This window comes from Pholis gunnellus, assembly GCF_910591455.1.
Source record: "Pholis gunnellus genome assembly, chromosome: 5".
Lineage (NCBI taxonomy): Eukaryota > Metazoa > Chordata > Actinopteri > Perciformes > Pholidae > Pholis > Pholis gunnellus.
The window spans coordinates 9,686,275-9,710,787 of record NC_136531.1 but is presented as its reverse complement, the minus strand read 5'-3'; the positions used below and the strand labels follow the sequence as shown (position 1 = coordinate 9,710,787).

General features: G+C 39.8%; 2 protein-coding genes across 2 annotated transcripts; both read right to left on the bottom strand.

Moving 5' to 3' along the window:
• Positions 1-895: 895 nt before the first annotated feature.
• LOC306695687 (broad substrate specificity ATP-binding cassette transporter ABCG2-like) lies at positions 896-12,225 on the bottom strand (the record flags this gene model as incomplete). Its single annotated transcript, XM_079158992.1, has 15 exons — positions 896-1,043; positions 1,269-1,381; positions 2,101-2,190; positions 2,315-2,469; positions 2,702-2,823; positions 3,331-3,420; positions 5,505-5,587; positions 7,135-7,385; positions 8,435-8,536; positions 8,704-8,855; positions 9,803-9,960; positions 10,044-10,196; positions 10,721-10,835; positions 10,945-11,004; positions 12,017-12,225. The coding sequence occupies 15 exons, from the start codon at positions 12,223-12,225 to the stop codon at positions 896-898; spliced, it is 2,001 nt and encodes a 666-aa protein (XP_079015118.1).
• Positions 12,226-15,031: 2,806 nt separating this feature from the next.
• On the bottom strand, positions 15,032-22,871 carry ppm1kb (protein phosphatase, Mg2+/Mn2+ dependent 1Kb). Its single transcript, XM_079158915.1, has 7 exons — positions 22,744-22,871; positions 21,402-21,922; positions 21,179-21,279; positions 18,860-19,025; positions 18,469-18,613; positions 17,991-18,125; positions 15,032-17,647 (listed from the first exon to the last, which is right to left on the bottom strand). The coding sequence occupies exons 2-7, from the start codon at positions 21,869-21,871 to the stop codon at positions 17,516-17,518; spliced, it is 1,149 nt and encodes a 382-aa protein (XP_079015041.1). The 5' UTR covers positions 21,872-21,922; positions 22,744-22,871; the 3' UTR covers positions 15,032-17,515.
• Between the last annotated feature and the right edge of the window lie 1,642 nt (positions 22,872-24,513).

Sequence of the window (24,513 nt, the reverse complement as noted above, 5' to 3'; positions counted from 1 at the left end):
CTGCAAGAGCTTAAAGGAAGGATATTGTAAGACGATACCAAACCCAGGCCCGGCCTGTCCACCCTGCTGCCGCAATAAAGAAGTATCAGCTGCCGTACCACCAGACTTCAGAGCGGCATCATTCCTCAGGCTAGGAGACTCCTAAACTCATCCTCCACCTTCCACCTATAATATAGTTTTGCATTTTTGTGTTTTCTTATGTAGCAAAATGGGACTACAAACTACATTCCATTACGCAACCCTGTGTTGCACAATGACAATAAATGAAACCTTAAAATGTTAAATGTAGGCTGCATATATAGACATTTTCTTTGGAACAATAGAAAAGGTTAACACGTACAATCTATGAGATGTAATCTCCACAATCAGTTTATATCAAGTGTAATTGGAAAACTGTACAAAAGCTGTATAATGAAGACAAAAAGCATAGTCTGATATCAAAATAATGGAGTGTCTATTTAGTAATAGTTAGTTTGTCAAAAAGCTTTCTGACAGAAAGCCCTTTCCATATGCATGTCACGCATCGGAAAACTTTTGGGTTTGTAAAACGATGTGATAAATTAAAATACATTGTCAATTAGCTCCTAAAATGTTAACAATTTAGAGACACATGGTTTACACCAAAGATGACAAAACTAAAGTTTGCGTTCAGGTTTGTATTTTAGCTGTACTGAATATCACACTATACAAATGCAAACCATAGACACACTCAAAGAAACAGTTTGACATTTTGGGGGAAAATTTGCTGATTCACTTTGAGTTAGATGAGAAGATCAATACTCCCATATCTGGATATGATATAATGGTGTACTGTTCTTTTAAAAGTGAAGTTCTTGGTGAACAGCTATTGGCCTGGTTCATTGAAGACAAATATAAAAGATGCATAATCACACATTTAAGTGAATTTCTTGATGTAGCGGAGTTTCAGATAGGTGATGATGAGGAATATGAACATCATAATGGTCAGAGCCACATGATTCTCCCACAGTCCCCAGGTGGTGTACTCTATTCCCAGGTAGTCCAGATACTGCTCTCCTGTACATCTGAAATAACAATCCCAACTGGTCACTTACACATTAAATATCAATATTTAAGCAGATTTAATAAATGTTATTCAACTGGAATGATGCTTATGACTGTAAAAAAATGTCCACTTTTATACATGAAACATGGTGGACTAGCTGATTGGAAAAGTCCTAATTTGTCACAGGTGGTATAAACCAGTAAGATATAACCAGAGCATATACAAAGCACGCAGGTCTACTCACGTCAGGCCGACTGTGCTCACACTGCTGTTTGTCCCTGCAGGGGACATGTTGGTGTTTCGGATCACGGCCTCGTCACAAAACCTCAAACCCACAAATTCAGTGATCTGCAAGGCCTAAACATAGACGACGTAATCAATAAAATGCTGAGCAGATCATCGTCAATATAGCAGATTAGACTCTAGACCGAGACTGCATGCGGATCTGTGTTGATCAATGGAAAAATGCGGCTATCAAATTATTAATTATCATCCACACGCTTATATGTCAAAACCTACTTGGCAAATGACATGTTGCTATAAATATTACTAGGCTATAGTGTAGCGTATGCACAGTCTAACATTTGTATCAGTATTACAATATTACGTTGTCATTATCAGGTAGACTTTGCATGTGAACAGGGGGAAAGAAGTGAATGTAATATTCAAAGCCTGAGAATTAGGACCAATATATAGACTGATAGCAGCTCAATGCAGGTGCATCAGTATCTGCATTTGTGTTGAACAATAACTAACAAGACATGGGAGAACAGAATGAGATCATTTACAAACATCTCACTTTATCAGCAAAGAAGGAAATAGTGACACAGACTGAAAGCTCTGTAAAAGTCCAGCAAGTGGACTTTGAGTTACCATTAGTTTGTCAAATACTATCACAAGATGAAGAGTTCATTTTATTATCATTATCAAAAATGTTTGTGTATATTATGTATAAGTATACCTGGTGAAGATGTGAAACGTCAAAGCTATATATATATGAACTATAAACATTTAGTTCTTACTATTAGTTTTATTGCAGGTCTTCCTGTCAAAACCTCCCTTTAATTGTGACTTACTGCAAAGCCGTAGCGAGGAATGCTAAAGTACCGCAACCAAGCCAGCCAGTCATTCATGCTGGGCAAGTTCACCAGGAGACCTGAGAAAATCTACAAACACAACACAAACGGAAGCTCTTTTGACATCACAAAAGGAAAAGCTAAAAACTGTAATTGTGCTTCAAACCCATTTGTGTGCATATGAGTGTTTTCTCTGTGTGGCTGTGCCTCTCACCATCATGAAGACAAAGGTGATGGTCATGTAGATGTTGGCGAGAGCCACGATGTTCTGGTCAGCTGAGATGGCCATGGTCATGGCTGTGGCCGTGTAACCCACCAGAGTCACGGTCAGCGTGAAGATCAAAAAGGGTGCAGCTGTGGATTTGAGCCCTGAGTGGACGGACGGACGGAAACACACACACACACACACACACTGAGTAAAATTCAACTCTTCTTTGTTTGGGAGTCAAGAAGGAGAGGCACCTGGCGGAGATCTGCACTCTACTGAGAGCACTTTTCTAGTTTCTAGACTGAAATACAGAGCCGTCTGCATTTGAATTCAGTATTCGATCTAGTGCTACGTTTCCACACATTAATTAGTTCATACATCTGTCAATCTTACCAATCATGAAGTAGACAATACAGCTGAAGATAACAGAGGTGATGGTGTGCAGAGTGATTTCAGACAGGATCTTAGAGAGGAAGTAGACAGACACTCTGTAGTAGCCACTGATGTACTCGTGCCTGTCACAGGAAAACAAAAGCACAAATTCCATCTCTACCCACTTATTCCAAAATATTTTGAGTTATCCACCTAGATGTCTTATTGATGTCAGTGTCCTGCATGACTTCCTGACAGAATACATACTGGAGGTCGACCAAATATTGGATTTTGAAAGGCTGAGATTATAACTATAGTTTGGAGCAGGATAAAGCTGATAGCCGATTAACCTGTCCGATACCCCGGCCGTGGATGACACCGTTGGAATACGTTCTGTTTATTTACATTTGCAGATGGGCTGTTCTGTGGTTTATGACTGGCCAGGATTACGTCTGTTGCACATCCTGTAACATTGTAAAATGGCACCCTTCGAAACCATTAATGTTCAAACATATTCTTGGGGAAAGTATGTAATTTAATTTCATGAATGGATAGTTGTGTGGCATGATTATTTGGAAGAGAGAATGCCAAATATCTCAAAGTATCTAAATAAATATCTAATACGTAATCTAAAGTCCTCTATTACATACACAAACAGTTTCCTCTCAATGATGAAGAGCTCAGCTGCAGACACAGTGCTGAAACACTGGTTGACTGTGATGAAGAAGAGGACGCCCATCCTGTTAGAACAGAAAAACAAAACTTGATCATTGAGACTCTCTTAGGCATTATTGCAACATTTTCATATCATATTCCACAAATACTATAGGTACTGGTTCCAGACAGAGAGAAAGAGCACACACACAATATACACAATACACAATATACAGTATATTATCTAATGACAAAGGAAACAAAAGAAAGGGATGGAGGTTTTGGAAATAATGACTGGTGTTCTCCAAACACACAAAAGAGGGCTGTAGCTCATTTATAACACAGTAGCCAGTGTGTGAGTCTGCCAGTCACCAATATTCCTTTTTTGTGTAATTTCAGATCCTGCCATTCTTTTCCTGTCCAGCAGTTGCCCAGAGTCTGTTCCTGCCAGTTTCCACCCCACTGATCTCCACACACACCTTCTGCCAAATTCCCTCAATGGATTCTCGAGTATATATATATATATATATATATATATATATATATATATATACCATCCAGATCGTCTAGTGTCGATGTGTCATCTGATGGGCCTTTACAGAGACCATCGATCAAACTATTTAGAACAAATTGGTGGCCGATCAATCAAATCATCCTTCAAAATTCAAGACATTCTCATGTCTGAAAGGTAAATCTAAACCTACAGCCAGCAGCCTGTTAGCTTAGCTTAGCATAAAGACAGGAAACGGGGGGAAACTACTAGCCTGGCTCTGTCCAAGGTAGCAAAAGTCTGCCTACCAGCACATCTAAAGCTCACTGATCAATATGTCAAGTCTTGCTATACCTATCTATATCTTAAAAGTGTAGATATAAAAGCAACACATTTTGGTTTCACAAGAGGTTATGGGCTGTGCTATTTCTCAGTCGGGTGCAGTAACTTCCTGGGGTCCAGAAAATTGAATTTAAAATTCTGCTTGTAGTCTTAAATAAGTATTTACCACAAAATCAAAATAGTTTCTATTGAGTTTAACTCTAATGAAACATGCTATGTAAATTAAAGAGCGTTGCCTATTACACTGACAAGAGTTGACTCTAAAGGGAGAGTTGGCTCGAGATTATGCTGCTAAATGTGATGAAGTCCACATGTACATGCAGGGACTTAAAAGGGGACTGACTCCACTTTGGCCCTGCACCCAGTGAAAAAGGAGGGAGGGCTGAATAACTTGAGACATTTAAGCCGCATACACTGGTGTCTACTATACTGCCTATGCTTTGACCATGAATATAATGACATTAAGTCCTTATATGTATTTCACTGAACCATACACAGAAAAGAGACCATTGAGATTTCTAATGTGCTTCACTGAGTTTTGGAGTACCAGGTTGTGCCCAATAAAACATTGTAAGAGGATTAGCCATGCAGGAACTGCTCTACTTTTCACACTTCCTTATTAAAAGCAAGTGACTGACTTAAAAACCTGAACAATTATTAGAAGAAATATGTTGCAATAATCCCTATGCGCATACTATATATACTATAGGCACCTAATTAACACAAATAATCAAAATAGCATGTGTGTGCACATTATAACAGATGTACAGATTATAATGGCAAGCAATAGCTGTAGATTGTACATTATAAGTAATAATAATAATGATAATAATGATAATAAATGTATTAATATGGTACCTTTAAAAACAAAGTGCTTTGACAGACAGCAAGGCAAAAGGCGGGGCAATAAAATAAAAAGCTCCACAGTGAGTGATTGTGATACCTTTTTGGGAACGTTTCAACTGTCCTGGTTAACACATGATGTTTGGGCATGATGGTGGGTTTTATTGTTAGCTATTATATAATGTATTTTTTATTATTATAGGATGACTGAAGTCATGGTTTCCAAGTCCCCCCTTTCAAAAAACTAAAATATGTCTCTACAAATGTTTTAATGCCTCAAAGAAGCCAATTGTAAGTGTGTTGAGTCTTAAAATATATTGAATCACGTGTTGAAAGCGTTCGTTTTTCAGATTACCGATCACCAGAAAAAATACGGAGGACATGACTTCGCTGTCCTCATTGGCAGCCCCTGGCCCTCTGTACAGTAAACATATTTGGATGGATGGAAACAGAGGATTTCTGAGGACATGTGCAGTAGTCCAGCAGGTTTCTCACCTGTTCTGCATGCCGCTCTGATCATCTTTGACACCGAAGAAAATGGCTCCAACAACGAGGGCGAGGAAAATGTTGACCCCCAGCTGCACAGAAAAAACACAAGATAGCAACCAGGGTCAAAACCCAAACAATGCTTGTAAGAACAAATGTATTGTCTGACCAACGGTTTTGGCTTGTGGCCTTCATTACCATACAACACTTTGCAAAGAACAAGATGATTATGAATGTTTCTTTACTTCTTTCATACTCATCCTGTTTTAAAGCTCTTTGATAAGTGTTGCATGATGACTCTTATAAAGGTGTCATAGTAAAGTTGTTAAAGTACTAAGTTTTGCTGGAGTTTTGACAATTTCCCTCCTTCATGCACATTGCAAGTAGATGAGGTTCCAGAAACACCCACATATACTGTCTATATATACATTCATAATTGAATGACAAAATACTTGGATGTATAGATCGTTGAATTGATGGAAAGTTCCTTCTTATATCTATCTTTGCAACCAGTGAAGGAATTCAGTCCCACAGTTCTAAGTTTGAAGAAGTAAAATAAGATTCAAGCAGTATCCTCTTTGACAGAAATGATTCTGGGGATCTGGGGTCAAGTAGACACCCTGCTGCTCCTCCACACAGCTCCAACCAGGACTGGTGGTGGGGGAGGATGATGGAAAAGAGTGAGAAAAGTGAAAGCGACACAAGTTTTAATCTTCACAATTTACAGATTATGATGGGACTAAGTGGTTCCCAGGGTGAGGGGATAAGCTAATAAGGTTGAGCCTTTTTCACCTCATTCCCCTCAGCCCCTCATGTGAAAGCGGGGCAGTGGATCATGAAGGCATCATGTGATGAGTCCCGGACCAGGGCCAAGGGGCTTTGTCCAGATATGATATCAGTTCAGATCCTGGACCAAAGAGGCAAGAGTGGGGTCGCAACAGTCACCAAAGCCGATTACGGCGCCCACGCCACCGAGAGCCTCTCTTGTAGGATTATTTTGACTTATTTAGGGCCAATTAGCTGTTAATAATTCTTAAAGTGAGGAGACTTCTGACGGCATTTTGCCGCCATGGGGTGACTAATGAGAGCCTTAAGTCTCGACCTCTCTGAAGTGCTGTCTATGCATCCTGTTCAAGATGACAACAGCACTGACATCCATTATTTTTGGAGTGTTTGAACAAAGTAAAAGTGATAGTGGCACAACATCATGTTTTAAACCTTTAACCTTAAAAGAAAACTGAGACGTTAATTAAATATTCATCCGTCAGAGCTCGAGACTTAGTCGCACTAAAGTCCCGAAAATGAGGACTTAGTTATTTGACTCACTTGAGACGTGATGGCAAAAAGCTGAGGAGACTTTACCTCAGATCAAGAAATATAAATGAATGAAGTGTTGTGCATAGTTTTTGCCTTTTAGAGCATAACTTATTAAACTTGTAATGGAACTAATCTACAACGATTCAGCAAGTGTGAGAAGCAAAGAATAATTTATCAAAGATGTGCTCTGTTATTTATATTGTTACTCATATGAAATATGTCCATCGCAATAAAAACAACAGATGGCTTCAAGTTCATGACTGTGATATTCTTACCATTGACGATGAGTGTTGTGTTTTAGGTGAGTGATAGGGACGTATACCTGGGCCACAGACGTCTGAGGGTTCAGCAGGAGGTTCTGGAAGGTTCTCGTGAGAACCCAACGCAGCTGGTGGAAGAAGGAGCTGTTGTAGGTGATGGTGTGGGATGATGAATATGAGATACACTTCTTCTCCTGGACGATACTCTCCAGCTCGGCTCTTGTGTCGCTGGAGTAGCTGCTGTTCCTGTACTCCTCCACCAGGTTCTCCTGGATGCTCTGCCTGGAACCGATGAGCTCATCAATGTCCGAATCTGGCCATGCACAGGAGGAAAAAAATAATAAAATAAAAGAAACATAACGTGGACCTTCAATGTGAACTGGAGGAATATTTACCTTATAAAAGAGTCTGATGATGTGTGAGTGAAACATGTTGCTCTTCCACTTGCACATTTTTTAAAAATAAATACAGAGAGGTTTTTATTATCATTTAAAAATTATATCAAAACTCGGAGCATTCATTTCTCAAACTGGTTCATACATCCAGTATATCTCAAGCAGGTTAGACTGGTGTAACGCTCTATTTCCAGGATATTATAGTCAATGGGGCGGCTCCAGCTTATTCAAAATGCAGCAGCCAGAGTCTGTACATACACAAACATTTTGAACATATTACTCCGATAGTGATGCCGCTTCATTGGCTCCCGGTACAATACAGAATCACATAATGGTTCGGCTCCTCACTAGATTTCTAACTTGCTCACTGATTATGATCTGACCTGACCTTCGGGTCGTCTAGCTGGACCCAGAGTTAGATCCAGGTCTGGTGAGGCTGCCTTCAGTTACCGTGGTCCTGCTCTCTGGAACAAGCTGCCTGATGACTCTCGGTCCATTACGACTGTGTCCACATTCAAAAGCAGTCTCAAAACGTACCTATTCTTCCAGGCCAATGGTTAAATGTGTATGTGTGTGTTTCTATTAATGTATACTAGTGTATTACTATATTAATGTTGATTATGCTGATATGATCTTATGCTTGTATCTATATTCTTTTATTTAGCCCTTAAATATAAAGCACTTTGGGTTTACGTGTATGAAATGTGCTGTATTAATATTATAGGCATTGCCTGTTTGACCGGCATCAGTCTGAACTACACTGCTTGACTTTCTTGTCATATTCTACTTTGAACTGTAACAGTTTAGTGTGTTTTATTCAATTTTAGCTTATTTCTAGCTTCTATTTTTGCTCTTTTGATGTCTAATATATTTATATTTGTATTCCTTGTGTTTCTTAATATCTAACCTTAATGCCTTTTATGTAAAGCACTTTAAATCAACTTGTTGAAATGTGCTATAGAAATACCTTCAGAGGCATTGCCTTTGGTCATGGTTGTGGCGGAGGAGTCTCCATTAATAACATCCAGAAAGAAGTCAGCCGGGTTGTTGTGGGGCTCACAGAGGTAGCCTGGAACACAGATCACAATGATTACTATCTAATATCTAGATTTATTTATTGCTTTATAAGAATAAAGCTGCACAACCATCTACATTCATTTCCAGGTGACATTAAAAACATCAGGAACCGTACAAAGATGTTAGATCTTGTGGTGATAATCGTTTCCACGTACTCACCGATGTTGGCGAAGTAGTCCAAAGCGTTTGGCGCTGGTCCATGGTAAACCATTTTACCACCAACCAGCAGAGTCAGAGTGTCAAACAGTCTGTAGATGGAGTATCGGGGTTGGTGGATGGACATAATTATTGTTCTTCCATGACTGGCCATTCTGAAAAGACACATAGTAAAACAATATATTAATAGTAAATACTATAAAGATTCCTTCTAATTGCAAAAACACAACAACAACAAAATCTTGCACACCTGCCTCTCTTTTACTGTTTGTTTCATTATATTGAATTAATGTTAAAGAACAGTATAATTTTTTTAACTGTATCAATTAATTATTATATTAATTATAATTTAAGACCGTAAAAGTCAATAATAAGTGACACACACGCTCCGTACACTGAAGGTCTGTGACACCTTTTATTTAGAACGATAATCTAAGTCTTGTGGGAATAATTCACAACATGAGTGGGTGCAAGGCTTTCAGAAAAAAAGTAAATAAAGAACATCTGTAACGTCTGCACACTCACTCCATGCCATACAAGTTTAATAATGACAACTTTTTGATCCCACTTTATGTGATTTGATCTAGCTAACTTTTCTTTTGAAGGGTGTTTTCAAGATGTCTTCTCTTTTCTTCTTCTAATTTTAAAGAATATTTTTTAACGTAGGTGACGTAGATTCTGATATATGGGGCGATGTTTCTCATATGTTTATAATATGGTATATGTTTGAAATTGTAGGTGTGCAGATGTACCTTTTTCAATAATAAACAATATATCATAGATTGAACAACCAAACAGTGAATATAGTGGCATGCTTCAATTACAGATGTTTAAGCCCAAAGAGGCTGCTCTTTACTTGATTAAATATAATTTATGCCAAATTAAATAAAACAGTGGCATTAAAAGCTTGATTAAAATAATATTTTCTTTTTAAGGGTAACTTTTGCTCTAACATAAGCCAAAAAATGTGCTCTAAATAACACTATAAGCCTTGAAAATGTATATTTAAAAGGTGTAGTTATGGGGAACAGACAAAGCTGGGGACTCTCTGAATATAACCCGCAGTAAAATCAGAAGAATGTCAGAAAAGCTTCTTTATTACCTTTTCAGCAACAGCAGCACAGAGTTAGCGGTGCTGGCGTCCAGTCCTGTGGTCGGTTCATCCAGAAAGAGAACTGAGGGATCGATAATCAGCTCCATGCCGATGCTTGTCCTCTTCCTCTCTCCTCCCGAGATCCCCCGCGTCATCTGTGTGCCCACCTGAGCAAAGCACCCGCATAAGTCTGTCAAAACTCTCACCTGATGTCTTAAAAAAGAAGATGAGTAACTGTGTGAATATTTACCTTGCAGTCAGCCACTTTGGCGAGACCCAGTTCTCTAATGAGGTGATTGACTCGAGCCTCCTTCTCACTCTGATGCACAGAGCTGGGCAGCCGCAGTGCCGCAGAAAAACACAGATTCTCCCTCACAGTCAGGGTGCCCATGACCACATCTTCCTGTTAGAGGAGACAAGAGCTTGAGGTCAAAGGTCAGAGACCGGGAAGATCATTAGTTTTGTAGTCTATATTTCCACAGAGTAATGCAGATAATTGATGATCTAACAGTGTTTAGAAGCTAGCAAACTCTGTAATTAAAGCTGCTATAATCATTGTTGAGTCAAGGACTCAATCACCAAACTCTGTAGTTTTCCTCAGCTTCACGGGGCTTTTTTATTGTCTTTCAGCTCATTGTTTTGGTTTTACAGCCCTTTACTGTTTAGTTTCACGGCAGCCAACTTTAGTGAAAAAGCCCCAATAAACACACTGTACACTTCCTGCTCAGCGTCAAACACCACACAGAGAAAATGAACAACGAGCTGTCAAACATAATGGACCATTTAGCAGCCGAAGAGACTGATGTTTGTCTCAGGAGTTAGTGGAGACCAAACCAGAGAGTGAAAATCAGACTGAATATCAAAGTCGCCACAAAAAAAAAAAAAAATGTCATGGAGGTTTTGGTAATCAAAAGAATTGATCTGCACCTGAACCACATAGCCAGAGAGACACTTGAAGTTTGGAGGCTGTGGTGCTTTGTCAATGAGTACTTCTCCCAAGAGACCTGAAGGATCCTTTCTCGCAGCCAGAATATCCAAGAATCTTTCAACAAAAACAACCCAAAAACAATACTTAACAAACACATCTACAACAACAAATGCAGGTGACTCATTTTAATGTATTTTTTCTTGGAGATCAATGTGATACTCACGAAGACTTTCCACTTCCAGTAGGTCCAAGAATAGCGTTGAGGCCAGGTCTCATAATCCCACTGCAAGACAATCACACAATTCAACGCGGGTGAATAGGTTGAAAGGCAAAGATCAGGGCATACTAAAAAGGTTTGCATTCATAATCCAACATGTTCACTTCAGTCTTTGAGTTTTATGATGAAGGATTGTGAGGAGTGAAAATAAGAAAGTAATTCTTGGACATGTGATGAAACACTTAAGTCACTTTCCTCTTCGCACTTTTTCTAAATAAATTTCCCTCCCTCATCCCAAATCAAATAATATCCATGAAAATATTGTGCAGTTGTTACAGATGTCATAAACATCTTGAAAGCTGCACATAAACAACAAAAAATGATACTATGTAGTTAAAAAAATTCAAAAGCAAATGACTTCAGAGAGAACAGTTACGCAAAAGAGAGAAGAGAAAGAGTCAGCGAAATAAAATGGAATTAAAAGATTGAATAAAATCCAGGCGGTGGCTCACGTGACAGTGTTTAATTCGTTTCCCTGGCAGACTGCTCTTTAGTGCACCAGAGAGATTATATGCAAGAAACCATGCTTAATATCATTTAATTAACCCTGAGGCGGGAAAAGGCCTAACAACTTGTGTGAAATGGTTCATTCTTCCATGAGAAAGTTTAATACCATCAGAAAGAAACCAATGTAAGAGTCTATTCACTATTGTTGTACTTTGGATTAGGACACAATGAGTCGCACTGAATTGCAATGAAGAACCACTTCTGTTTTACATTAACACAGCCTCCTAAATTAAAAACGTCTGCGATAGTCAATGATGTGTTTTGTCTCGTTTGCGAAGAAAATGCTTGTCATTAATCTGCAGCAAATTATTAGAGAAAGCAACAACTGATCAATGTGCCACAGTGCAAAAACCTACGGATCTCTGTGAGCATTTGGGTCTTTGGGTCCGTTGCAGAATTTGAGTGTGTGAATGATAAGAAAGAAGAAAGAAGAGTACACAAAGAGACAGATGCAACTGATAAGACACAAAACAAAACAAGATAAAGAAGGTGTAAAATTTTTACAACTGACTTGAGGTCGAACAGTATTTCCCTGTGACTGGTTTTCCTTTTGCATAAGAAGCCACTCGTCTGCTGAACTTTGTACTGGATGTTGTGGAAGCTCACGGTGGAGCCACACGGCAGCTTCTTCTGGTCCACGGCTGTGACCACCTTCGCCATCCCGTTGGTGCCGACATCTTCTGTCAATGCAATGTTGATGTGACAGCCTCTCTCCATCATCCTGTGCAGCAAGTGCGTTACCTACTGGTGTGATGCAAAACAACATAGACACAGTGCAAGTAAGGAATGCATCTCAGGGTTTCACACAGCACACCTCACATGTATATGGCTGCTGTTAAATTGACCAAAAGAAGTGATGTGTTAGGATCTCGGTGGCTTACAGTAACACCAAAGCTCAAATAAATTCTTGGGGCAATTCCAGGTAAGCTTCCATAAATGATTACCAATGCACCACACTAGTTTGTATTCGTTTCAAAGGGTATTAAAATATTGAGTGAGTGTAAAATGTGCACATACTCATACACATGTCTCCTTTGGTAAAACTTCAAGGGGAAGACATAGATTAATCAGTGTGTATTATGGTAATAACAATTTCAAACAAATGCATCTCAAAATGAATCACACAGATTAAAGCAGTGACGTTGAGACCCTTAAACGTTAGCCCGTACACTAGATCTCATATCGCTTCAAAAATAAAAAGAGGCATAAATGAAAAACTATAATAAATAAAAACACACTGGTTCTTCTTCCTATTCATTTTAAGTATCATCAGTGATGATTGAATTGAGTTATTCAATTATGTAGAATATGTAATACTCAGAAGACATGGCTCCAATATAAAAGGGCTTAAAGCTAGGGCAGCAACTCATTTATTATTCAAAAATGAAATATTATTTTCTGTATCAACCAATTAGATTAACCTGTAAAATGTCACAAAATAGTGAAAAATGACAAATCCAGCTGGTTAAATCAAAATGTTAAATGTCTTGTTTTGTCTATCCAAAAGCCAAAGAGTTTAATAGAATATCAAACAAATATAAATGCAGGAAATTTCTATTTGAGAGGCTAAAAGATTATTTTTGTGTCGATCAACTAATTGATTTGTTGCAACTCTACTTAACACTAACACCGCACTATTTTTTTAGGAACCATTCCCTCTTTCTCCATCCTCAATTAGACCAAGCAACCAATTCTTACAGAATCAAACTTTAAAACAATAACATCTGAAATGACCTGATGTTGTTGCAAAGAAATGAAAAGTGGAGTTGCAGTGACTTACCGGGCTGAGCGACTGTGAGAAGTCTGCTGGTTTGGAGATCGTGCTGCAGCCTTCAGGAACTCTGCTGCTGCTGCTGCAGACTGACAGAGCAGAGAGACCGTGTGTAGGCTCACTAACATCAGCTCATGACAGCGGGGACAGGTGCCTCACCATCCAGCCACACACTCAGCCGAGGTCTCGCCAAGCTGCACAGCAGTTTAACTCTTTGTTCACCTGGAGCGAAGATAGTGGGGGACTGAAACTTTTGCAAATGCATCAAAGGACTTCTTGTACTTGTTTTGTTAGATGTTGGTGCTGCATTCGACAACATTGGGGTGCATGTATCAAGTTCAATCCCACTTTGTACATGTATAAGAATCCTCCATACCCACCAAAGTTAGTCACAGAGTTCCAGAAGGTTCTAAACTCCAAGCATGTCTTTAGGACATAAAAACCTGGAAGACCTGCAACTTCCTGCTGTTAATCTCGAAGACAAACCTGAAGTTATTGTACTCGGCCCTGAACACCTCCGCTACAAATGATCGAATGATACAGTTACTCTAGACGGCATTGCCAGACCCTTACCCGGCATTTGATTTCATGAAACATAATGGGATGGGCACCTGAGTGTATTGATCAGGCTGATTTTACATTATCAACACATCCTCCTTGTCTATACTTATGCATGTCTGAATCTGAAACAGTGAAGTCATTGACAGTCAGTAAAGATCACTGGAAATGCAGCCTAGGAAATAAGATGCAGCTATTTTCTGGGGCGTATTTTGCCACCTCTGGTTAAGCTTTAATGCGTCAATAGAAAGATAGAAAAAAACACAATTATTGGTCGTGAGGCAAGGCAGCTCTGTGGGCGGGGCAGGCCCCACTGGGGCCCACCCATAACACCAGGCATGATCACTGCTCTGGCAGTCAGCTTTGCTCAGTATATCTCCTTTAACTCCCTCATATCAAAACTTGAAGGAAAGCCAGCTTTCACCTCCATAACATCACAAGAATCAGTAGAACACTGCGTTCCCTGAACACAGGTGTACTTGTGGTTATTAGAGTCTCTAGCTCCATGACGTTGAGCCAGAGCCTTCAGCTATCAAGCTCATATCCTGTGGAACCAGAAGTTTCAGTCCAGGAGTCGAGGCAAGTCAACTTTATTTGTATAAAGTTGACTTGCCTTGAAAATATAGAAATAAGAGTTTTATAATGTCAAAAGTGCAAAAATTCAGGCATGTAACACAAGACATACAAACATTTTAAGAAAACTAGAATAGTAATAAGTAAAAATGAAAAGAATTTTTTTTAGAAAGCCAAAATACTCCCTGATATAGGTGCACAGTTGAAATAAATTCAAAACAATTTAAAAACTAGAATTACCACCTCCGTCAGCAGCACATCAGTTTACATGCATGTCTGTCCAAAATATATCACTTCATCATTTTATGTTGTTATCGACATTTGTGTGAAACTGTCATAATTAGCATATACGTTTTTGACTCATGGCAAAAAATAAAATAAAAAAAGGTTTGACTCCCAAAGGTCATCCTTGAGTCCAAGTGGACGTTTGTGGCAAATTAGAAGAAATCTGCTCCCGGCGGTTCACAAGAGTATCAGAGACGTATTTGGGTCCAGAGCCACAGAGAGATCTGTAGACGAGCAGCAAGAGTTTGAAGTGAATGACTGGACGCCAGTGAAAGTATTTTAGTGACAAATCATGAAATATTTCCTGAATAAAAATAGACAAGAATTAAAATGCGTTGATCATTTTTTATGTTAAGTTTTTAATTGAAGAGACACAAGCCATTCAGACCAGGAATACAGTACTGACAGTGTTGTTCAAAGAGTCACATTTAGGTCCCAGATACGGGTCCAGAGTTACGATTGTAGTTAGAAGGCAGTGACGCTAAACACAGGAAACAAAAACTGAGCGCACTGTGATAGATCACCTTAAAGATGAGGTTTGTAAGGAGGACGTGTTAATTAAAAGTCCTTATTATATTTCAGGGTTTCATTCAATATGTGAATGAGCGGGATTTACAAAACGTCTATAAACGGTGTTTAAGGAAAGAAAAGTGATCGCTACACAACATCCGACAGATAGAACGACGATGATAAAGAAGAAGTGTTGCATTTCTCTAGCTTCATAAACCACAAAAACAAAAGACCAACAGTGAACAAAAACAGTACGGTCGATCTAATGGTTTAAGTCTGTGTCCACGCGTACGAGGTCCGCTAACACTACTTATACAGCTTAATGACTTGTACACCCAGCAGGGTTTGATTGATATTTCTTAGTCATGGAGCGCATTTAAGCAAACATTCACATAGTCTAACATGGCTCCGAGCTGAACAATTCTTTAGTGTTGCATTAAATGTGCTTTGATCTTTCTGAGTGACACATTAATGGTGTAAATGAGGAGTTACTGATTGTAAACAAGTTACAATCAAAATGGTGTAGCTTTACACAATATAAACACCCAAGTAAAGTCCTGTGTTTGTGACATTTTCTGATAGGAGTTGTTACATAACGAGTACTATCAGTTTTCCAGATGTACATAAATAGAATTATTTACAAAACATACACTGTACATTTCTTTACTCTGAACACTTTCTATAAGACCTGTTTCAAACCAGTACAGATATTAACACTCATACAGCAAGAAACATGAACATCTTGTAGCAGCCACTCAGACGCTGTTCATTTAAAACGCAATTGAAGCAACTTCATTCACACGAATTCACGAGATCACAGAACATTCAGGGTTGATGTCTCCCAAACCACCAAGACATCAACATTGCTTTTGGCGCCTCAGTAAGTACAAGTACCTGGAAAACAATAAGTGCATTGTTTATGTGGAAGTCTTTAGAAGAGGAGATATGACAGAAGAGAATACTTGGACTCAGTGATGAAAACATTGACCCGACATATGGTGGTCATGATGCTTAGTTCTTTCAGAAGTCGTGACGTTTTTTTAAATGTACATTTAAAAAGGTGCAGTGTGTAGGATTTGGCTCGTCTAGCAGTCTGGTTTGCTAAACGTGGAAAACAACAAAAACACAAATGGCGCTATGTGGAGCCAGTGTTTGATTTGGTTTCACAACAATGCTTAGTTTCAGGTGATTATATATATAAATATTTATTAATATCATAACTCATTTCTGCCAATAGATCCCCTTAAAATGCTACACACTGTACCTTTAAGTAGCTTTTGCATTCTCATACAAGGGTTCAATTAAATCCAATCAGTTGAGAAATGAACACAGATCAATTATTGTGTTTTGCCTCTCTGGTCTATGCATGTAGTCTCACCCTCAAGACTGCAGGCGTCAAATCTAGATGCAACGTATCAACGTTAATTAACCATGAAAGTAAAACTTGGGCAACAAAGCTAAATAGATTAAAAAAAAATATATCTGAATGGCAGACCATCAGGAACAGCAGTCTTAAAATATTATGAACAGTAGCGCAGGGTAGTGATGTCATTATGAACTCCTGTCTGTAGGGCTGCGCCGAATAGCTTGTTTGAATGAAGCTTCAAATGTCGTCATAAAAAGAAATCATTGAATAAAATCCTCAATTTGAACACAGATTCCTCGAGTTAGGCTTTAAATATTGTCTTTAATGAATGCAACTCGTCAGTTTCTTCACTATGAATACACGTAGGTGCAGACTAAGGACTGAGCGTCACGGCGTTCGCAGTGTGTGTGTGTGTGTGTGTTAGAGAGGAAGAGAAGGTTGATTGTGGACTACAACCAACAATGTTCCTGTTTGTTATGAATAACTTAATCTACCTCTGCCCGGGAAACCTTCCATTAAAACCAACATAAAGCTGTGCAACATTTGATTGTTGATTCAGAATTTAAATCTCATATAAAGTCGACATCATGAATGAAGCTTTAAAAGCTTCAAACTATTCGGAGCAGCCCAACCTGTCTTCCATTCAAACACATCACAGCTTGTAGCACCTATAAAAGGTCATTGGCTTGCTAGTAGATAAAATAATTTATAAAAAGAGGATCATTTTATAATTTAGTGCACATCATGAATCCACTGCCTGCTCCCACATGGAGGCTAATACACATCAAGATGCTCTAAATAACATGTTGTAACATTTAGGTATTACTGATCGGGCAAACCACACTTTTTTTTTAATGTTTCCACAAGGGCACTGTTTTTTCTCGATTGTATTGCACAAATTAATTCGGTCACAGACCACAACGTTTACGTCCCCCCCGTGCGGATGACTACGCCCAGCGGCCGCTGGACACGACGCTTCTGCTGAAGGAGAAACTGGTGTCCGAGCTCTTGTGCTTTCCCCAAGCACCAAAGGGCACCACGATGATTGTGCTGTTGTCCTCTGCGCCGTACTGAAGAGACTAGAAGAGAAAAAGGAAACCACATTTCAGCCGGCCCGTGAACGTAGCGGTGCAGCAGGTGTACAATCAAGGCTTTTTGTTGCTGAATAGAAATACTACAACTCCTCAAGCCAAGTTCACGTGTCTTGCTTGCCGCCTGACGATTAAAGTGGGTTCGCCCTGAAGTCACCAAGTTCAGGCGCATTTAAGGGGGGCGGACCATACATGTGGATCAGCTATTCTCATTTTAGGGACGAGCGGCTTCTCCGAGTTTTTGGTGGAGCCAAAGTGCGACACCTGGTGGTAAATAATAAACACTGGTTTCACTACGGGCGCTATTAAAAGCAAAGCACGAACGTCTCACCTGGTCAGCTATTCTCTGAGCGGCCTCCTTGGGGTCGTGGCACTGGTTGATTACGTTGCAGATCTCCTGACTGTTCATGATGAAGTTAATGCCGTCTGTGGTCAGCGCCAGGAACGCGTCGTGGGCATGGTGCAACTGAGGAAAGGCCAGACAATATTTAGAAAAAGAACTGCTGTCCTCCCAAGTACTACTGAATGATTGCGGTCGTTTGTAAAGGAAATGAAAAAAAAAAGAAAAATCTTAGGGGTGAGCAGCTAGACTGTTACAGGCATATTTACACGTTGAGACACATTAGTGGTTATTCAGGTTGGCAGATAAGAGGGCAGCAATAAAGAACGTGCACATGTGAAGAGATGCAGATTATGATAATTACACCGAGCTGAAGAACTTCTTCTGTATAAATGACCTTAAAACCCCCCAGTGGACAAATAAGAAATATCAAACAGTTTGACTAAACACACTCATGTACAACACCTACCGATATTCTCTTGGTTTCAGGCTCGGCTATGACCCCCGTGCTCTTCAGGTCAAAGTCTCCGATGCTGCGCGTCATCGCCAACCTGCCGTTGACGTTTGGCTGCCCCAGACTGTTCCAGGTGATAAAACCTCCACTTCTCTTCACCCTTGAGGGAGACAGGCACATAAAGATTGGCCTCAGTTGACAGAAGCAATTATTTTTTTTACAAGAAAAGTAACCATATCATTCTCCGAAACTTAATAAGGGTAAACGATTAACAGAGAATACGAACATAACAAAGCCGTAATACTTTACTGTTGATCTTATGCCACCATCTCTGACGTTCTTTGGCTAAACAGACCAACGTGGCATTACCCCCCCCCCCCCCCCCCCCCCCCCCACCGCTTAGTACCTCTCTTTCTCATCCTTCCTCTCAGGAGTGTGGTCGGCAGTGAGTTTAAGGGCCTTGCCCTTGCGGCACAGCATGGCGCGGCTATCGCCCACGCTGCCCACCACCAGCTCGATGCCGTCCCTCAGCAGCGCCACAGTGGAGGTGCTTCCTGTATTGTTGCCGGGTACTACAGAGACATAAAAGGAAACATCAGAGCCGGCAGGTGCAATGCAGAGTTTACACAAAAAAAAAAAAAGGTCACTGATCGCAACAACCACAAACTGTATCTCACAATCTGGCATCCGCACAATAAAAACAGTAACACAAGGGTGGAAGTCATAAGAGTGGATTTACAGCAAACTAGAGATTACAGTAGTAAACAATGGAGGAGGAAGTCACACATGCAGGTTGAACTGGTTGAGCTGAGGTCCAGAGCTAACTTTACAGCACACTTAGGTTTACGGCTACAACTAAAAGAAATCAACTCACACTTCTACCTTTCTCATTACATCCTGAGAGGGTGGTTTGTGTTACTTCTATGTTTTCTGCATGCATGTATCTACAGCTAGAAGTGAACCACTAATCTGTCATGAGGAAAGTGATGTAAAATACAACCACTTGGTAATAATAATAGTCATTTCTAACCATTCTTATTAAAGCAGGCCAACAGTAAGATGTCACTTTAACATTGAACTCTGCAACATGGTTCTAGTCAACTTTGCGTATGGAGAATATTTAACTACACACAAACGCTAAACTTTAGTTTCTTAAAAGGATGACAGGTTTGATAAAACAGCATCGAGTGTCATTACGTGGTTTTATTCGCTGGCATTTGTAGACTAAAGTCTGCATTACACCTTTTCCTTCTCCAGAGAAATAAATGATTTTAGCCTAATCGGCATTTTAAAACATGCTGCATCTCATGGACTAGATATGTCAGGGACAACATACAACTCATACAACTTCTCAAACTGAAGCACTTGGTGAGAGAACAAAGGGAAGAGAGAGAGAGAGAGCGGAGTGAGAGAAAGATAGGGAACCTTCCAGTAGTCCAGGATTTAGGACCCGCTGGACTCTCCTTCAATATCTAGCCTCTCGTCATCCACATTGGTGCCAAGGGCCTCCAGCTCTTAGCTGGGTCAGCAGCTGCCGTAGATAACATGCACACACACACACACACAGGCATATTGGGACATTTCACACAGCGTGGCCGATGTATGGCCACATTAAAAAGGTACACTAGCTTTTATATTAACAGATAAACCGTAATCAGACATAATTCTGTTTGAGAAAAGTCAACCTAGTTTAAAACGTTTCTATAAGACAAGCGCAAACATCTAGACCACGTGACTCATGGAGAGGAATGTTGTGCATTAATTTCTTTAAGTGGTGCCTAAATAACAAAAACGTATATCACTTTTAATGCCCGTGCAAAAAACATACTTTGCAGATTGGCAAAAATATCAACAGACGGGTGACAAATTAAAGGAAAAACATCATTGACTGACTGTAACGTGTCGGATACAACAAGACTTCAGAAAAGGCTTCAGCGGTTGTTTGTGTAGAATATATAAATCCCAGGACCTCTCCTGAAAGATGTGTACGCCATTCTTTCAAAAGATATTCCCTCATGCGGTGTTTCTGATGGTGAAGTGCAGCGTCTAACGCGCCAACTCACAACCGCCCACTGGTGTTAAACTGGGCTGAGATCTGGTGGCTATGAAGACAATGGGATACGATTCAGATAATTAAAAAACAGAATACACACCCATAGATGGTTTCTGTCTATTTAAGTAGTTATTGTCACACCGATGTAAGTTCAAGTGTTCATTTTTTTCTGATAAGTTTGGTTTTTAAAAAGTGTGTTGCATCATAATTGACGTCTGCAACAGAAAACTTCTCGGACTGAAGTTACAGTCGAGGAGCTGAAGGCTTAGGAATTGTTCATAGAGTAGGAATGTTCCATCGCAGCAGCTAGAAGGTGCTAACAAGCGAGACCTCGATATCACGGCCACGCAGACTCTGGCTCCACGATGGCCGCTCCCACACAATCTCTCATGTTTTTCCTTTAATTTGTTGCCTTTCTGTTCGTGTAAATGTGCAGTGAAGCGCTGGTGTTTGCTCTACTTGTAGCTGGGTTATTGAGTAACTTTGGGTTAAATGACAGACCTCTAACCAAAGTGCTTGGGTCATGACAGTTGTAAACTCCAAGGCTTCAGAGCCTAAGTAGGATAAGTAAGTTAGGTTTTGAAGAGAGAAGAAAACAAGTGTCATTACATGAATACATGGGCGTGTTTAAGTATATCTATGTGCATGTAACATGAAAGCCTATCAACCTACCCTTCGGACAGAAGTGCAAGTGCCTTGCAAGAGCTTTGTCTATTTCAAGGAAGGCCTTCGTTAAAACTACTTCCAGGTTGGGCTCCTCCGCCACAAGGTCCCTGAAACAACAACCGAAATACTACATTGTTAGTACATCCGAATAACAGCTACAAAAAAAGAAGTTGTTGATTAGTAAATATGTTTCCTCTGGTATAGACAGCATATTTAATGAACTCCATACTTGATGAATGTCTCCATGTATTTTTCACAAAAGTCTGCTGCTTCTGGCCCGCCGTGCCCATCAAACACAGCAAAGTAAAGGATGCTGTCGGTCATTTGGGAGACCTGGAAGCGGTCTTCATTCTCCTTGCGCTGAGCGATGAGTGAGGAACAGCCTACCCTGGATAGGCTGACTTTGGGAATGGGCTTGCCGTAGCGAATACTGGAAGGCAGCAGAATGGGCTCATCAATACGATCGTCCCAGATGCCGAACGAATCCCAAGTAGTGGGGTGGCCGCTGCTGTCCGCATCAAAGCGCGTGTTGCTGTGCAGTTTTCCCGAAGGGCTGTAAAGTTGTCTCTGGAAGATGGTGAACTGGGGGTGGCTGATCTGCTGGAATGAGAGTGGGACTAGGGCCATCCGTAAAAGACCACTGCGTCCCACATGGGGACCACTGCACCTTGCCAGGCGCCCGAGAAAGGCTGCTGACATCACCCCGATAGCACAAACACTGGAGAAGCACTGGATGCAGAGGTAGAAGTGCTGTCCGAAGACAATGAGTGGGGAAATAAAACGTTATAAACAAGCTGTTTGTTCAGGAGGGCCCCAAAGTACCAGCTATTCTTCAAACTAGAAATCATTAGACAAATGCTTTAGTTCCTCTTATCTCTACAAAAGGTAAGAACAGGTTAATATGATACAAACACTTTAAAAAAACAAACCCATAGGTCTTGAGCTCACATCTTTCAAATCTGGCCAGATTTCTTTTACAGGTGTATGTCTTCAAATGGAAAATAATCACTTATCAATTTATCATAAATTAAATCATATTGTTATGAAAGAAGCCCAGTTTAATTAATGTATTTACAAACATTGCAGATGTTTACATACCATGTAAATAAACTATCAGGAAATAATAATTAATATAATAATTTAAACAATCAGTGCACAACCTTTCTATCCAACAAGACTCGCATGAATGCAGCAGTAGCGTTACATCAAGTTACATTTTAAAGTAACGTTACAGGAATTATGAAACTCTTCCGCCACAAAGCTGCTCGCGATAACGAAACAACAACATCCAGATAATAAAAACAAAAAGTCCCAAATAGGACGTTCCCGTGTTTCAGTATGAATACTTCAATCGTTTTATCATAAATAAAATGTAGCTAGTTATTGGCCAAACGTTTAACGTTCGGGGGCGTTGGCATTGACTAACGTTAGCTAACTAGCTACCATAACGTTGGCTATATTTAGCTGACTAGCTAGCTAGCTGCCTAGCATTAGCTAGAAGTTCACACTCGGTCCAACATCACCGAGAGAATCCTTTGACCTTTCAGTGGTGTGTTGACTAAAAATCGTACCTCTGATACTTTAGTCTCCCGAGCACGCTTTTAGTTTAGGTTTTCTGAAAAGACCTCGCTAATAACTGCCTTTAAAACCCGGCGTCCTCGTCTCCTCCTCCGAGTGTTTTGGATCCTCAATGTTATCAAACACAGCTTTTGATGTGACCGCGCCAATCAGAAGCCTCGAAGCTTCTACGCCCACTGGTACACCCATAGGCTGCGTGGTGACGCCCAGAGCCCCGCCCACAGAACGGGTGATAGGTCGACAAAACTATGAATGACATCTGAAGTCACCATTCAGTAATCGGTAACTTTGGCCTCCTGCAGTGAACCAGAGAAGCGTTGCATTTATATTATATAAGTCATTTGAGGCCTGAATGTTTCTACCTCACTAACACCTTTTAAACCTTTTTTTATTGGACTTTAGTGCTAATTCTATTTCAGTACAAAAATATAACATTTCTTTTTACAATTAACATTTGAAATGATGAAGGCACTGGAGATGACAAGGTAATAAAACATGTAATCCATACTTTGGTGTGTCATTTTTACCTCTTTATAAAATGTACCAAAACAGTGGCAACGAGGAACATCTTGGGTAGATAATAACAATAATAAATATGAAACAAAATGTAATCATACCTTTTAAACTAAAAAGGCAATGGTTTGAATTGACATCAAACACTACTAAACTTGTTTACAAGATATTTAGCCAAGGCTGATCTATAGAGGGAACCATAAAGTGCATCTTTGGATGGATAGGGGAAAATTACACTGAATGGAAATACTATTGACATTTTTGAATAATTCTAGGTAAAGACTGGCATAGTTGTTTTCAGGACATCTCTGACTACACGTTTACAGAAAATCAAACAATTTTACTGTGCCAATAAAGAGATTTCCAAATTAAAAGTCCTACATTTGTAAATTCAAAGAGTAAATTACTGAATATTTGAGGTGTTATAAAAATAGTTTTCTCAATAATTCCACACAATGGCTGGTATATGTCTTTTCAGGACATCTCTGACTCTACCCATAATGAAAATTGCATTTCAGTTTTATTTTACTCATATCATAAAGCATTCGTGTTGGACAGGTGAAAATACCAGAGGACCAGCTAACAGGTAGAACCCCCTTTTAAGCTCCTGAGAACATGTCACAGGTTCACCTGGACTGTGCAACCTGGGCTGTCTTTTCTGCTTTGGAGGCTTGGCTACTTCTGAAACAGAGAAGGTGAAAAGAGAAGACATTTTGTCAGATGTATGATGAATGTTTATCATACATATAGGCAGATACTTTATTATAGGTAGAGTTGAATATACCAGATTCTGGCTGAGTACTTCCAGAAATTGCAGGTCCCATTCACACACTCATACTGATTAAGTAAGTTACAATGAGTCCAATGTGGAACACATATCAGTCAGTCAGATATTATTCATTTAATTATCTTTCCAGCAACCCTCAAATCAAAGAAAGACACTTCACACACAATTTAGTTGTATTTTCTCTTTAACGCCTGATAAGCAGGTAACATGTTTTTTACTTAATGTGAATGTAATTCATTTAATCTTATCTCCATATATACAAATTGTATATACGCTTTGTTGACATCTTATTTTAAAAACCGGATGTTGTCTCACGTCGATCATTCCGCTAACTTCACGAGGTCCCTCGCTAGCTCGAATGCGTTTATATTTCAGTATATAGGCGCACTAAAAATGCAGTGTCTGCTGATTTGACTCTCGTTAAACGGCTCTGGTTGTAACCAGTACTTCCTGATTGGCAGGC

Bases quoted from the DNA above. Each gene is read 5' to 3' on its own strand.
- ppm1kb (XM_079158915.1), bottom strand. From the start codon at position 21,871: ATGTCAGCAGCCTTTCTCGGGCGCCTGGCAAGGTGCAGTGGTCCCCAT. The intron at 18,614-18,859 runs GTACTAAGCGGT...GTCTCCCTCAAG, and splicing joins AGGAAGGATGAGAAAGAGAG to GGTGAAGAGAAGTGGAGGTT. The intron at 17,648-17,990 runs GTGAGACGTTCG...TTTCTCTTCTAG, and splicing joins CTCAGAGAATAGCTGACCAG to TCTCTTCAGTACGGCGCAGA.